The 16,393-nt window shown below is 40.7% G+C and overlaps 1 protein-coding gene across 15 annotated transcripts in view; it reads left to right on the plus strand.

Annotated features, from left to right (window-relative positions):
- Window positions 1-16,393, plus strand: part of SYNE1 (spectrin repeat containing nuclear envelope protein 1) — a 663,643-nt gene that overhangs the window by 568,090 nt on the left and 79,160 nt on the right. For all 15 annotated transcript variants that reach the window (XM_077486324.1, XM_077486337.1, XM_077486323.1 and 12 more), the window contains 4 exons: window positions 3,512-3,706; window positions 6,311-6,436; window positions 6,852-7,007; window positions 14,940-15,098. In XM_077486324.1, coding sequence (XP_077342450.1) covers window positions 3,512-3,706; window positions 6,311-6,436; window positions 6,852-7,007; window positions 14,940-15,098 — 636 coding nt within the window. The remainder of the gene's footprint in view (window positions 1-3,511; window positions 3,707-6,310; window positions 6,437-6,851; window positions 7,008-14,939; window positions 15,099-16,393) is intronic.

Consider the following 16,393-nt stretch of genomic DNA (forward strand, 5'->3'; position numbering starts at 1 on the left):
ACTTAGTTGTCGTTGTTGAACTTATCTCGCATATTGTAGTTTATATTGACATGCATATAATTGCTGGTTTAAAATGGATTTCCTATCTCAAGAATTGTTATTATTTTTCAAGTGACATTCAACAGATATTAATCAACATACAGTGCCTTGCAAAAGTATTCACCCCCCACCCTTGGTATTTATCGTGTTTTGTTGCCTCACAACCTGGAATTAACATGGATTGTTTGAGGATTTGCATCATTTAATTTACAGAGCATGCCCACAACTTGGAAGATTTTTTATTTTTTTTATTGTGAAGCAAACAACAAATAGGACAAAATAACAGAAAAAGTCAATGTGCATAATTATTCACCGCCCCTAAAGTCAATACTTTGTAGAGCCATCTTTTGTGGCTATCACAACTCCAAATCACTTTGGCTAAATCTCTATGAGCTTGCCACATCTTACCACTGGGATTTTTGCCCATTCCTCCTGGCAAAACTGCCCCAGCTCCTTCAGGTTGGATGGTTTGTGCTTGGGAACATCTTTAAGTCTGATCACAGATTTTCTATTGGATTGAGATCTAGGCTTTGACTAGGCCAGTCCAACACATTTACATGTTTCCCCTTAAACCACACAAGTGTTGCTTTAGAAGTGTCTTTGGGGTCATTGTCCTGCCAGAAGGTGAACCTCTGTCCTAGTCCCAAATCACACACAGAGTGGTACAGGTTTTGCTCAAGAATAACCCTGTATTTAGCACTATCCATCTTTCCCTCGACCCTGACCAGTTTCCCAGTCCCGACTGCTGAAAAACATCCCCACAGCATGATGCTGCCACCACCATTTTTCACTGTGGGGATGGTGTTCTTTGGGTGATGTGATGTTTTTGGTTTGTGTCAAACAGTTTGCATTTTTGTTATGGCCAAAAAGTTAAATTTTAGTCTCATCAGACCAGAGCACTTCCTCTATACATTTTGGGCGTCTCACCAAAATGCCTTTTTGCAAACTCAAAACATGCCATTTTGTTTTTTGCTGAAAGTAATGGCTTTCTTCTGGCCACTCTGCCGTAAAGCCCAACTCTTTGGATCGTAGGGCTTATTGTCATCCTATGTACAGATACTCCAGTCTCTGCTGTGGAACTCTGCAGGGTTACCTTAGGTCTCTGTGCTGCCTCCCTGATTAATGTCTTCCTTGCCTGGACTATTAGTTTTGGTTTACGGCCCTCTCTTGGCAGGTTTGCTGTTGTGCCATGTTCGTTCCATTTGGTTATAATAGTTTTATTGGTGCTCCTAGGGATCATCAAAGATTTGGATATTTTTTATAACCTAACCCTGACTTGTACTTCTCAACAACATTGTCCTTTACTTGTTTGGAGAGTTCCTTGGTCTTCATGGCAGTGTTTGGTTAGTGGTGCCTCTTGCATAGGTGTTGCAGCCTCTGGGGCCTTTCAAAGAGATGTGTATATGTAATGACTGATCACGTGACACTTAGATTGCACACAGGTGGACATCATTTCACTAATTATGTGACTTCTGAAGGTAATTGGTTGCATCAGAGCTTTTTTATGGGCTTCATAACAAAGGGGGTGAATACATGCGCACATGCCAATTATTATTTTTTATTTATAAAAAAAATAGTATTATGTATATATTTTTCTAATCTAATCTAATTTTAATTTAGACTAATGTGTTCTGATCCATCACATATAATTCAGATTAAAAAAAACATTGAATTAAAGGCTGTAATGTAACAAAATAGTTAAAAAGCCAAGGGGGGTGAATACTTTTGCAAGGCACTGTACACTTTGCGGATGCAGTAGTGCAGCAATACACTAGGGATGTCAAGGTCACTTATTTAATATCATTGTAGGGACCCAGAGAAAAACATTACATTAGTAATTCATTACATTGGTAATTGATTCTTAAAATCGTGAACTATATGTGCACAGGGTGAAAATTTGGATTAGCTATATGGTTTATATACAATGGTATATTCAAGGTGCAGGGATAGTAGGCATTTCCTTCATGTTTAATAATAGAAGATGATCCATATTGGTACTTAAAGACAGATAAAATACAGCAGATGCTAACTCATTTCAGCCATGATGCCCTTATTCACAACATAATTTTTAGTGTTAAAGAGGTGTTCCCCTTTTAAAAAAACATTTTTTAAGTCAGCAGCTACAAATACTGCAGCTGCTGACTTTTAATAATCAGACACTTACCTGTCCCAGGGTCCAGCGATGCGGGGGCACGAAGCCCCGCTCTCCCCCCCTCCTCTTGGCGGCGCTGGCATTGCAACTGTGGGCACCCACAGCCGGGCACATTGCACATAGCAACTGTGAAGCCACAGCCGGGCACCCACTGCGCATGCACAAGCAGCACCGCACGCCGTGATTGGCCACGCAGTCATCTGGGACCTGTCACGTGTCCCAAATGACTGACGGGGGCAGAACTGAGCCCTTCCTGCGCCAAGGGGAAGTGATGTCACCAGCCCAGGCACTGAAGGAGGCAGACTATGAAGGACCCCATAGCAACAGCATTTAGAGGTGAGTTAAAAAATAATTTTCCAAATTTTTTTTTACATTTTTTCAGGAATTTTAATCATTTTTTTTTAGTGTGTGGAACACCACTTTAAAGAGATTGTTGCAAGGAAAAGAAGAGTATAAAGCTGGGTATACATCAAAATTTGGCTTGTTCCTGCTGAGTTTTTATTAGTGTGTATCCCTGTCTTTTCAACAGAATGACTGGCTTCTGACAGGCAATGCTGCTGGAAAGCCAGCAATCAATCAGCTGCTGCAGCCAATGGCTGCAGTGCTAATCTCTGTATTCTGACCATGGGGGGAGTCCTTGCTTTCAGAATACAATAGTGCATCAGGGCATAGCCCTACATCCACATAACTTGCATGGGTACAGGGATCCGTGAGTGTTTCTTTGTTAAACCCGCTGCTTGAACTAAAGAAAAACTCTACCTGTATACTCAGCTTAACAAAAATGAGAAAGAAAGAAGGGAGATGGGGAGAAAGAAGGAGGAAGAGAAGATGGGAAGGATGGATAAAGGTAAGGGGGGTAAAGATAGGGCAAAATGGTGGGCTGCGCAGAAGATTTGGAAAGATGAAGGACAATCATCCCACCCCACCTCACCCCACATCAGTGACACAGTTTCAACTTTTTCTTTTATAAAGCTTGAAGTGAATTCTAAAGGACACGTGTAGGCTACCATACTTTTTGGACTTTTTCATGTCTTAAAAAAATAGTGATTTTTTTATATTGACCACAGTGTCCATTATTCATTGCAGTATTTCTCCTTGCAGTACTTCCTAGCTCAGGGGAGATGATTTGCATGCTAATGGCACTGGTAGTTGCAACAAAGGTGTAGGGCATGTTACATAACACACGCACACAAACACGTTTGCTTTTTTCGGATTGAATAAATCAGCCCTAATATGTGATCTACATAGTTGCATTCTCTGTGTAAGCTTATTCTGCATGTATGTTACTTAAACAAGATGCATTGTTGTTTGATGTTACAGCTAAGAGACAGAGTACTTCACAGACAGCAAGGGAGCTACATCCTGACTGTGGAGGCTGGGAAGCAGCTTCTTCTCTCTGCTGACAGTGGGGCGGAGGCTTCCTTGCAGGCAGAGCTCATTGACATTCAAGAGCGATGGAAGGCCACCACACTGAGACTGGAGGAACAGAAGAAACAGCTTGCATTCCTATTGAAAGTATGTGCCGCCTTCTTTATACTCATTCCTATAGAAATTAGATTTAGTATGTGGATAGTGTCATAAACTAAGCAGATGTAGTAAATGCTATCACTGGCTAGCTCCCTTTTGTGTTCGATTTTACAATAGCAGTAATGTTCAGGATATTTACAGCAGGCACAAAACACTGCAGTAATATAGTTGGAGAAATTTGAATAATGTTATTGCTGCTTTTCTGTTTAATTCATAAGATATATGTAAGGAATTTTCCATGTGTTTCAATATATGTGGGGCTTATTTAAAGGACAACTGCATGTTAATATATTAGGCAGGGAAATAGGGTCTATATATGCTGGCGTATAGGTATATATCAGATTTCCCTATAGAGCTATGATGACCTGATAACCTGAAATAGCCAACATATAGTAAAGGTAAGATATTGCAGGTAACGATGGTTCAATTGGCAAGGATTTAAACTGACACTGGGTGAGAATTATAGGTTCATTGATCGTGCACCACCATTCACCCATTGGGTTTTTTGCCATTAATTCCAAAGTTATAAAGCACATTTGCTTCTTGCACAATCACTGCAGTCAGTTGTTACCTGGACTGCTTATTCTTCACTAAGAAATCCAGGTCTTGGTAATACTCACCATATTTATAATTATTTATAATACATGAACTGATACATCTGCTGGACCACATCAAGTTTGTAGCTTCAGAGTAGAATCATTGATATAATTCAATGATTCGCTTTCTATGGAGGACCTGACACTCTCATAATCATATTGCTAGACATCAAACTTGCTGCAATTAAAGTGATACTAAACACACACTGTTTAATTTGCATTGCCCCTTCTATTTCTGTAAATGGATGACGGCACTGTAATTCTTTTAATTAGAAAAAAAAAAGTACTCTTTTTCTGCCTGTCTGCTGGGAAACATCAGCAGGAGGCGATTCTAGTCCTCTACTGCTGGTCACATGTTAAAAATAAATAAATAAATAAAACACAGCCTTTGGAATACAGAGTAAAAATAAATAATTAAAATCAATAAACTATTTTAAATTGTTATACAAATATATATTTGAAAATCAAATCTTTATTATTTTTTTGGCAATAACATGGTGTGGGCGGATTTCTGTGTCACACCCCTCCAGCCTGTGTCTTATAATAAGAGGGGGGTGATTCCTCCATTAATCTACTGTACATGTAATATCCCACCCCCTTTGTGTTTAGCTGGTTAGTGGGCATGGAGGAGGAGCAAGGAAGTGAGCTGGCATTTACCGCTGTGTATACGCCCACATGTGTGATTCTGTAGTCACATGGGCTGCTCAGATGTAATAGAGAGGAAATGCTCAGCATAGAAACTCATTAAAAACAGAGCATGTGCAAAGCTTCCAACACCGCTCTGCAAAATCCACAACTGAATTGGGGACATGGACAGAAGGGGGAGACATAGAACAGCAGGATCAACCATGTTTTTTGCAGAATACATAAAACGAATCTCATAGTGACTGAGTGAGAAGGAACAGCATGTAATACAGCATTTGTTGGTAGTTTTTTATGATGTGGGTTTAGGGGCACTTTAAGGACTTTATGTCCCCAGTCACATGCCTGTTTAGGTCATATCCACCTGCCAATGTTTCAGGTGGATATCTATGGGTAGGCAAATCTAAACAGACATGCGTCTGTTTACATCTGATTACCTCCAAGTGCATCAAGATTTAAAAAAAAAAGTGGACAAGGTTTTGAAGCGGAGTTACGAAAACTGGAGAGTGCAAAATCTGGTGCAGCTCTGCATAAAAACCGATCAGTTTCCAGTTTTATTTTTTTGTCAACGCTCAATTGAACAAGCTGACGTTAGAAGCTGATTGGCCACCATGCACAGCTTCATCAGATTTTGCACTCTCCAGTTTTAGTAAATCAACCCCTTTGCATCTTCTTACTGTTTTCCATTGTTAAATAGGATGGAAGAGAGGTAAAATGATGTGAACAGATGCATGGCTATTTACATCCACCTGCCCATAGACCTAGGTCTGGTTGAACTCCTCCATCAGAAGATGGATTTAAAAATTTAATAAACATGGATATCACAAAAATAACATCAGTTTTGCTCCAATTCAACATGGGATCTGTTCATAGATCTCCCGCTGATTGCAATAGATGCTGTCTTTGTGAAAGGACCAAAATACTAAAATGTTTGCATTTGGTCCTGCTGCAGCTTTTTATTATAAGTAGCCCAAGATTGCAGGTAAATCACTGTACTGTGTTTCAGATGATGTGCTATCTGTATATTGCAGGAACTATTGCTGATAATTAGAGTTTTGATTATTTTCATTTTAGATACACTTAGTACAAATCACTTGTGCCCTTTTTTGTATTATATTTTTATTATCATATCCTATCCTATAGCTGTAAGATGATTTAATGCAGAGTATTGTGGGACTTGCTTTTTCAGACATGAAACAAATCCCTGACTTTGCAGGTTTTACCTTGAAAGGGTAATCCTGACATATATTGCTCTGCAGTGCATCCTGTACTGTACAAATGTAGATTTTTCTTTGTTATGTTCTTTGTTACTTATACAGTACCTCGTAACACTTTGGAAATGTATATTTTTTAGGACTGGGAGAAATGTGAAAATGGAATAGCAGATTCCTTGGAAAAGCTAAGAACATTCAGGAAAAACCTCTCTCAGCCATTGCCTGTCCACCATGATGAACTCCACTCAGAACAGATCAGATGCAAGGTAAGCAGCAGACGACCCCCCGATAACTGTATCTAGAATGTAGTTGTATGCAGGACTATTTTATATACTAGAGCAGTGATTCTCAACCAGGGTTCCGTGGAACCCTAGGGTTCCTCCAGAGGTTGCTAGGGGTTTCTTCAGCATTGGGCAATTTCTGCCTCTCAGATAACTTCCCACTCAAACTATTGATCTTTTTAGCTATCTGTAAAGAGGTAATTCTTCCCAATGACCACAAGTGTAAGGACCATTCTTCCCACTGACCATTACCCTAATGTATCATGAGTTGCAGCAGGGGTTCCCCGAGACCAGAGAAGTATTTCAAGGGTTCCTCTGTGTTGAAAAGGTTGAGAAATGCTGTACTAGAGTTTTCAATTCGTATTTGTAAATGATACATACCATGGTTCTCCTCTTACAGGAACTTGGAAATGCAGTGGAAGGATGGGTGGATGATCTTGCTCATCTCACAGAACTGAAGGATACCTTTTTACCATTTATTAGTGCAGATGATATTTCTATTCTTAATGAGCGCATTGAACTGCTGCAGAGACAGTGGGAGGAACTGTGTCATCAGGTAATTGAATCAGGAGATACTAATGAAAATGAACTGACATGAACACACACTTGATACTGTACCTAACTCATGGTCCGTGTTGTCATTATGCTCTATGAAAACTCTATCGACCAGGTAACACCATTTTCATTGCATCTATATTTAAAAAGAACAAAACATTTTTGAACTTCGAACAAACAGCTAAATTTTATCTGCAAAAGATTTTTGTCCATCCAGTTCTGTTCTGCACACAGCTCGGCCACACAGCACAACTCTGTCTGACTAGACAGACAACCTGATTTTCCTCTAGGGCAGTTAAGTAACACTAATGCTGCGTACACATGATCGGACTTTCCGACGGACTTGGGTCCGCCGGACAATTTGTTCGTGTGTGGGCTCCAGCGGACTTTTTCTTCCCAAAAGTCCGGCAGACCTAGAAATAAGACTGGCTTCAAATTTGTCCACCGGACTCGGCTTTTAGCGGACAATCCGTTCGTCTGTGTGCTAGTCCAACGGACTAAAACCGACGCTAGGGCAGCTATTGGCTACTGGCTATGAACTTCCTTATTCTACATCATCAGGTTCGAATCCGTTGGACTTTTGGAATGATCGTGTGTGGCCAAGTCCGTTCGTTTGAAAGTCTGGCGGACCTCAGCTGCAAAGTCTGTCGGATTGTCTGCCGGACCAAGTCCGTTCGAAAAGTCTGGTCGTGTGTACGCGGCATTACAGGTCTTCCTACTTTCAGCCTGTGACTGGACTGTAATGGAGAAGCAGCAGACCGATGAGTGCATTTCTCTGTCACTCTGTGTCCTCTTCTAAATCAGCTTGTCTTTTGAATTCTACAGCACAGCCAATTGACTTCTTATGCTGCCTTCCCTCTCCCAGCCTTAGTGCTGCTCTGGATTGTATGTAAAAGGCTGACACCAGGTCATACAGGTACTTAAAGTGGTTGTAAACCCACTTTGAAAAAACAAAAAACTAACATCTGCAATACAAAGGCATAATGAGTTAGTTATGTAAAACTCACCTGAGATCGAAGCCCTCGATGTGGTGCCCGTACACAGCACCGGCCAGCGACATCACTCCTGGAGGTTACTTCTCGGTATTGCGGCTCAGGCGCTGTGATTGGCCAATGCTGCATGCGTGCGGGAGCCGCCGGTAACAGCACACTCACTGAAGCAAACGGCATGTATGTGCCATTGCTTCAGTGCGCATGTGCCGATGACGTTGGCAAAGCAGATACAGGGGATATCTCCTAAATCGTGCAGGTTTAGGAGATATCCTGGGTAGTTACAGGTAAGTCTTATTATAGGCTTACCTGTAGCAAAAAGTGGCCTGTAGGGGTTTACAACCACTTTAAACTGCTTGCATTTCAAAAAAACATTTAATAATTTATAAATAAATACAGAGTTGTATTTATTTGTGTCTTTTATATCTGCCAGGAGTTCTGATTTTATGAATTTCTATTAACACTGTGATTGAGTCACAAAGTTTCTGCTCAATTTAATCCTCAGGCAAGAGAACGTTTAATAGTTTTGATTATGTTTATTTATAGCCAAATCTCAAGGATTCAGAGATAAGCCATCCAAGACTGTTAAGTCAGTCCTAATAGGCCCACAGTTACAATTCTGGTTTATGATCTCCTGATGTTATAGATATTTACTGGTGCCAAGCTTTTCTCCATAAATAAAAGCTCAATCTGTTTTACTTATGCTTACCAAGTGTTCCTAGTTTCTGGGGAATGTTCAAGGTTTGGAGCTTTTGTTTTTATAGTTTCAGCATTTAAATTACAATTTAACGTAAAGCTTCCACTTGGATATAGTTATGCATATGAAAGGAGACCCTAAAAGGAGGCATCTAAAGGGCCCTGCAGATGCTTCATTTTAGTCCTTAGAATACTGTAGGAGCCCTTTACTTCCTCCTGCCGCCTTGACATGTATATACAGCAAACGGGCAGGTGGGTCTTAACACCCGAAACAAAAGAGGGAAGGGTGGGAGTTTACATGAGGCACATGAAATATGGTTGGTAAAAAATGGTCAAAAATAATGACATGTTTATTTGATATAAAAAAATAGATACTATAACACATTGCAATTCTTAGGCACATGGAAAATTCATATAAATACATATACACACATACAGTATCTCACAAAAGTGAGTACACCCCTCACATTTTTGTAAATATTTTATTATATCTTTTCATGTGACAACACTGAAGAAATTATACTTTGCTACAATGTAAAGTAGTGAGTGTACAGCTGGTATAACAGTGTAAATGTGCTGCCACCTCAAAATAACTCAACACACAGCCATTATTCCATAAACCGCTGGCAGCAAAAGTGAGTACACTCCTTAGTGAAAATATCCAAATTGGGCCCAATTAGCCATTTTTCCTCCCCGGTGTCATGTGACTCATTAGTGTTACAAGGTCTCAGGTGTGAATGGGGAGCAGGCATGTTAAATTTGGTGTTATCGCTCTCACTCTCTCATACTGGTCACTGAAACTGCAACATGGCACCTCATGGCAAAGAACTCTCTGAAGATCTAAAAAAAAATGTTGCTCTACATAAAGATGGCCTTGGCTAAAAGAAGATTGCCAAGACCCTGAAACTGAGCTGCAGCATGGTGACCAAGACCATACAGCGGTTTAACAGGACAGGTTCCACTCAGAACAGGCCTCTCCAGTGTTGTCATATGAAAAATATAATAAAATATTTACAAAAATGTGAGGGTGTACTCACTTTTGTGAGATACTGTAGATAGCATGTGGCATAGCACAGTCCATAATGTGTACATACACCCAAATGTTTAGCATAATGCATTAGGAGCCAATTGGCAATCCAAGTCATATAGTTATTTCTGTAAAAAACCATAAGAAAATCTATACTAACATTAAGAAACATGGATTTAAAACATCACTGTATCCAAATGGCACAACGCGTTTCTCGGACTCGCTTCCTCAAGAGCGAATGCATGACACGTATCTATAAAAAAGGTGTATAAATGCCAATTTTATTGTACTGGTTATCCCAACTGACAAAAGGGTGGGGGAGGTTGGAAAAGGATATTATAGGAAGGAAACAAAGTCCATCCCTGAATACTTACAAATTGGCTCTGGGTACAAACAGTGTGGTGCCCAATGATTTGTGCTGCTGGAAGTGTCTGTCCCGGGAGCTGTGATGTTGCGGACCCATGGACACCAAAGCACATACAAACAACAACCTCAAGGAAGTAGGGGGTATCCATGTAAAGATCTGGGATAATGCAGAGTGACACCCAGCTGTGGCACATATGCATCCAAGGGGGTCCAAGTTTCTGTGCTGAGAGCATGCTCACTGTGACCTCCCAGCACAATGACTGAGCTGCCACTGACAGCTCTAAGTCTCTGTGATTGGGAGCCAACAGGCTGGACTCCTGATCTTATGACTACTGTGAAAGGCAATTGCAGCGATCATGTGTTTGTGACACTACTTCTACCATCCGGCTCTCTCATCTACTTAAAAGGCTGTCAGAAGGTGGCAGGAATTTATTAAGCTAGGGGCTGTGTTTACAATGGCAACCTGTTGAATAAGTTAGTATTTTTGTACAGAGCGCCTCTGACTTCGCTATAAACTGCCTAATACCTCTTCGATTCAATAACCGTTTCAGGTCTGCCCTAGAGGGTGATAGCAAGCACTTCACTACTTAACAAAAATTTAAAATTTATGTGCACTTTTACAAATACAATATCTTGTTTAACATATCCAGTTAAACCAGACAAGCTTGCAGACATTATTTATCACAGTTTTTTTTTTTACTAGCTTGTATTTTTAGATTGGTACTGAAAAATAAAAGTGGATCTAGAGTCAGAAACAGATTGCAGAATCGGATCGCCCCTTAAATCTCAGCATTACTTCACTCTGACTCTTCCAACGTTTTCCTAAAATAGTATGGCACAGTCATTCCCTGACCCCTTTTTGCAACTACTGAGATCAATTAAGTTATCAGTAACATATTTGATTAACACCCCCCCCCCCCCCCATGACTCATTGTCGCTACGGTGCGTATACTCTATATTACCCTTTTGTATTCCTTATTGTCTCTAAATTTTCTTTTCACAGACCAAGGTTCTTGGGTGTTTTTACATATGTGCTGCAGCTTTATTTTGTTGGGATGGGCGGATGGTGATATGGTTTGGCGGGGAAGAGATGGGTGTAGGTTTTGTTTATAAAACTTGACAAATCCCAATAAAAATGTATCTGATCAAAAAAAGAAAAGAAACATACTGTAGACCCACTTACCCCCTTGCTGTCTACAATCTGTGAATCTTAAAAAATACCTGTGATCCTTTTTCTTCTGGGCCCAACATGTCTATTGATTCTCTTCTACTTCTGTTCTAATGTTGCAACTGATGATGTGTTCTGCTTAGGCAGAAGCAGCCAGGTATTGCCTCTGCAACATCAAGATCTGGTAAGATCTGCAGCTTTAGGATAGTGGGTCCTGAAATTTGCAGCAGAAGATCACAGGTGCATAACCCAGTGAAAATAACGGGGACAAGTCTGAAATAATCAAACAAATGTAGCCAACACATCTAGAGACCGATAAGCTGCTGATTATTTACTGTATTTATTGGCGTATAACACTCACTTTTTCACCATGAAAATCGGGTGCAAATATCGTGTGCATGTTATACGCCAATACTTCAATTTTAGCTGTATCGGGGGGGATAGGGAGGGGGGCAGGACGAGCGCCATCAGATTATTTCCAGTGAGAATCTCCTGTTTACTTTGCGGCCTCTGTAATAGGAAGTCCCGTCTTCTGGGCCGCCATTGGACCAGTGTTCTGTCTATCATAGGAGATTCTCACTAAATGGCTGCAGATGGGCATTGATCAGGCTGCACTGATGGCAATGGTGAGGCTGCTGCTTTGATGGCAATGGTGAGGTTGCATTGATGTGGACTGATGAGGCTGCATTGATGGCAATGGTGGGGCTGCAGATGGGCACTGACCCTTATTTTGCTTCAAAGTTCCTTATTTAAAATTTAAAGAGGGAGTCCACCCGAAAAAAAAATTATTAAAAGCCAGCAGCTATAAATACTACAGCTGCTGACTTTTAATAAATGGACACTTACCTTTTCTGGGGTCCAGCGATGTCGGCAGCCGAGACTGATCGATAGCTCGGCTGTCGGCTGCTGCCGCCGCCATTCTCGGTGTGGGAATCAGGAAGTGCAATGGGAATGGTCTGCGCTGTCTCTGGGACCCGTGTGTGTCCCAGCAGACAGCACGGCGGGACAGGAAGAGGCATAGACTCCCGTGGGAGTCTATGCCCGGAAGTGGGTGCAAATACCTGTCTTAGACTGGTATCTGCACCCCCTCCCTCCTTAAAGGTGCCAACTGTGCCACCTGAGGGGGGGAGGATTCCGATGAGCGGAAGTTCCACTTTAGGGTGGAACTCCGCTTTAAGTTTTTTTCCTGAAACTTCCCTCTTAAAATTAATGTGCGTGTTATATGCCGATAAATATGGTAATTATTACAGTTATTTATAAGGACTTACAATATTTTGCAGCACTTTACCTACTGACATTTACAGCAGTATATTCGTTTTTATTTTTGTGTTTAGATATGCTTTACACTTTGGAATACATCACTTAAAAATCGCAGTGTGATAGTAATAGTGCAATAATCAACTGTTCTAGTAAAATGTAGCTAACAATAATCACAGTAAATGCAGGCTCCTGACACTTTCCATGTAAAATATGATATAAAGACTTCCTGCGCAGCTTCCAATCACATGTGTACATGTTGTTGGTTACATAAGAAAAGACAGATGTATAAAATGACACAAATGCCTAAAGTCCCCCGGATGTGACAATAAGCAAAGCATATCACATTTATTTCCTCTGCTCGTTTTCTGAGGTGAGACCAACAGGAAATGTACCATTTCTAGCTTCAAAATTGAACAGAGCTCTTCACAGAAATTCTGTTCATGCTGCAAACTTAGAAGTATGAGTAACTACTCCACTAATAGCTTCATTGCTGTTCATGGCAAAGTAATGTGTAAGTATTGTTTGCAGTATTAGTGTGTCGCTGTAATATTTTATGTGTTGTTTATTAATACCTAAGTTCTCTCTTGTTCACATTTATGTTGTAACCTGTGCTGTTTAATCTTAGACTACAGGGTGAAGCATTTACACATTTGCTAGTGCAGGTTTAGATTCAGGACCCGTTCACACCGCCCACATGGTAAAACAGGAGGTTTTACTGTATGGACAGATGTGTATGGTCCAGGCAGGGGTGGTGCGGTACACATTTCAGCACAGGGCACTGTGTACTTTTTTTTTTTAATTCTAACTTTTTCATAATATCAGCCTAACATGTCATCCGATTCTCTAAACCATTTAGAAATGGACAGTACATAGAGCCTTCAGGTGATATCCGGTCAATTGCAGACAAATGCATACAGTATGCATTTTTTCTGCACCTCACTGCTCGGCACCCAGGAGCTCTGTTGCAGCGTGAACGGGGCATATGAAAAACAATTGTTCTCTGTGTGCCCTTGCAGAGATTGACGTGAGCAAGCCCTAAAAATAGGGTTTGTAAGTACATGCACACGGGCGTTTGAAAATATTCCCATCTACTCTGAATGTTTCTGCCAGAAGTGTTTTGATGTGTAATTACTTATGTTTTAACATGTTTGCACATGTACAACATTAGAGGTTGATTTTGCACTTATTAGATTGACTAAGCACCGTGCCTGGTGTGAAACATATCAACGGCTGTACAGTTAGTCTGTACCCCTTTGTGATGCTTTGATATCCATTTTTATGCAATAAGGGTGAATTTTTTGGAGTGTGGCTATCTAGCTATTTATTTTTCCTAGATTGATTAATGTATAAGGGTATTATAGCCTGTGTAATTTCTTTATTTTTGCATACTTTTGCAAAGTTGGTTAACACTTTGAACATCCCTGTTGGTAGATTGCTTTTGGTAAGTTGAGCTAAAGATTTTTTATTTAGCTAGAATAAATCTGAACACAGGTTTAGTGCATCTTTGTACTTTATGTTCAGACATACCCCACTTTTAAGTACGCAATGGGGTTTATTTACTAAAGCTGGAAAGTTCAAAATCAGGCTCACTTCTGCATAGAAACCAATGAGCTTCTAACCCCAGCTTGTTCAGTTAAGCTTTGGTAATAAAACCTGGAAGCTCACTGGTTTCTATGCAGAACTGAGCCTGATTTTGCACTTTCTAGCTTTAGTAAATAAACCCCATTGTGTACTTAAAGTGGGGTATGCCTGTATTTTTATGCATAGATACATTGGGAGGGGATTCACTAAAACTGAAGCACACAGAATCTGGTGCAGCTGTGCATAGTAACCAATTGGCTACTTACTTCAGCTTGTTCAATTAATCTTTAACAATAAAAAATAACAGCTGATTGGTTAATATGCATAGCTCCACTGGATTCTGTGTGCTCCAGATTTTGTAAATCCATCCCCATGGACTGAAATAGAGCTCTGTTCAGAGGCTTAAAAAATGCCTCTAAGAGCTTTGTTTTTTTCTGCAAGTGTGCATGAGGCCTTGGTATTATAGGCCTTGGTATTTGAGGTCTTAATGCCCGTACACACCTTTAGAAAATCATGGATAACTTTAAAAAGCGATCGTACGATAATCTCATCGTTGGCTTTCAAGGCCCAATCACAATTCATGCAAAATGATCCAGTGGGACAAGCACGGAAATTTTTGGTTTAATCAGTACAGTTGTCGTTCGAAAATACAATACAAATACACTACAACACAGGGCATCATGTCTGAATTTTTATTCTGTTTTACGAGAATTTTCGTAATTTTAGTAAACTCTTAATTTTCAATATGAGATTAGCATGAAAAAAAAATGGACGATCATTCGTCCAATAATCTCATTGTGTTTACCAGGCATTAGGATCAATCATGGCTGTATTCTGTAATTACAGGTCTCTTTACGTCGGCAGCAAGTCAGTGAGAGGCTTAATGAGTGGGCAATTTTTAATGAAAAGAACAAAGAGCTGTGTGAGTGGCTCACCCAGATGGAAAGCAAGGTCTCTCAGAATGGGGACATTAGCATTGAAGAGATGATTGACAAGCTAAGAAAGGTACTCACATTTCTTTTAAGTTGAAAACTTTTTTAATTTGATACAGGGTTGTACACAATCATTATTGAATGTATACCTTTATTTTGCTCTATTGTTTATGTTCCATATGAACAGTTCTCTTTTAGGGCAAATTAGGCATGTATGTGCCTAAGGTACTCTTTTTGTAGGTACAGCTTAAACATAGCCAAAGGCTTTGGTAATGTATTATGTGCCTTTAAAACATATCAGCTAGAGGTATTTGAGTACATGAAATTGAGCCTATGTGGGGCCCTTTTTTAAAAATCATGGTGCATTTACTTATGTGATCTTGGACAGCCTAAAATATAACTGTGCATATTACTTTATTCAGCTGGCTTTTTTATGATTTACCTTGTGTAATGCTGCTAAAATATTAGGAGATGTAACTTTGCAATAAATTTAAGATTTCATGACCTAGAGGTAAGAACAGTTCTGCAGTACTGAAGTGCAAGTAGCTGGTAAATTTCTTTTATCTATGAACTCTGAGACCCCTTTCACACTGAGGCACTTTGCAGGTGCTATAGCGTTAAAAATAGTGCCTGCAAAGCGCCCTGAAACAGCGGCTCCATTCACTCCAGTGTGAAATCATGAGAGCTTTCACACTGGAGTGGTGCGCTGGCAGGGCGTCAGAAAAAGTCCTGCCAGCAGCTTCTTTGGAGTGCGTTAGGAGCGGTGAACTCACCGCTCCTAAAACGCCCCTGCCCATTGAAATCAATGGGCAGTGCCGCTGAACCGCCGGCAAGGCTCTGTGTAGCAGCACTTTGCGGGTGGTTTGAACCCTTTTTTCGGGCCGCTAGCAGGGGTTAAAAGCTCTCCGATAGCGGCTGAATAGTACCGCAAAAACAACCACTGACGCCCGGGGCGGCTCAGTGTGAAAGGGCTCTGAGCCTGGGGTGGCCCTTTCAGCACGACCAGGCTCAGCAAAAGTCCATTTAAAAAGAATGCGCTGGGTTCAATTTTTTGCCAAAACAGTGACTGCTTCCTATCAGATGCAGTCACTGCTTGCATATCCAGGCAGCCGCAGGTGCTGCGGCTGCTTGAATACAAAAGAAGGCAGTGGAGATTTCTCTGTCCATGCGGTTTAGCAAATCCAGGAACAGAACACCAGAACTCCTGCATATCACCTCATTGCATCACAAGGTAGAGCTGCACAGGTCTGGTTCAAGCTGTGATATCACAAATGGTGTTTAGGTTTAGCTTGAAGTGGCAGGTCTCTTGGCACTGAGGAAGTGGGTATATCCCTCGAAACACATCAGCCCTTCAGACCTGTGATGTGA

This window comes from Lithobates pipiens, unplaced genomic scaffold (assembly GCF_037356315.1).
Source record: "Lithobates pipiens isolate NorthernLeopardFrog02 unplaced genomic scaffold, aLitPip1_a1.2 Scaffold_18, whole genome shotgun sequence".
Taxonomy (NCBI): domain Eukaryota; kingdom Metazoa; phylum Chordata; class Amphibia; order Anura; family Ranidae; genus Lithobates; species Lithobates pipiens.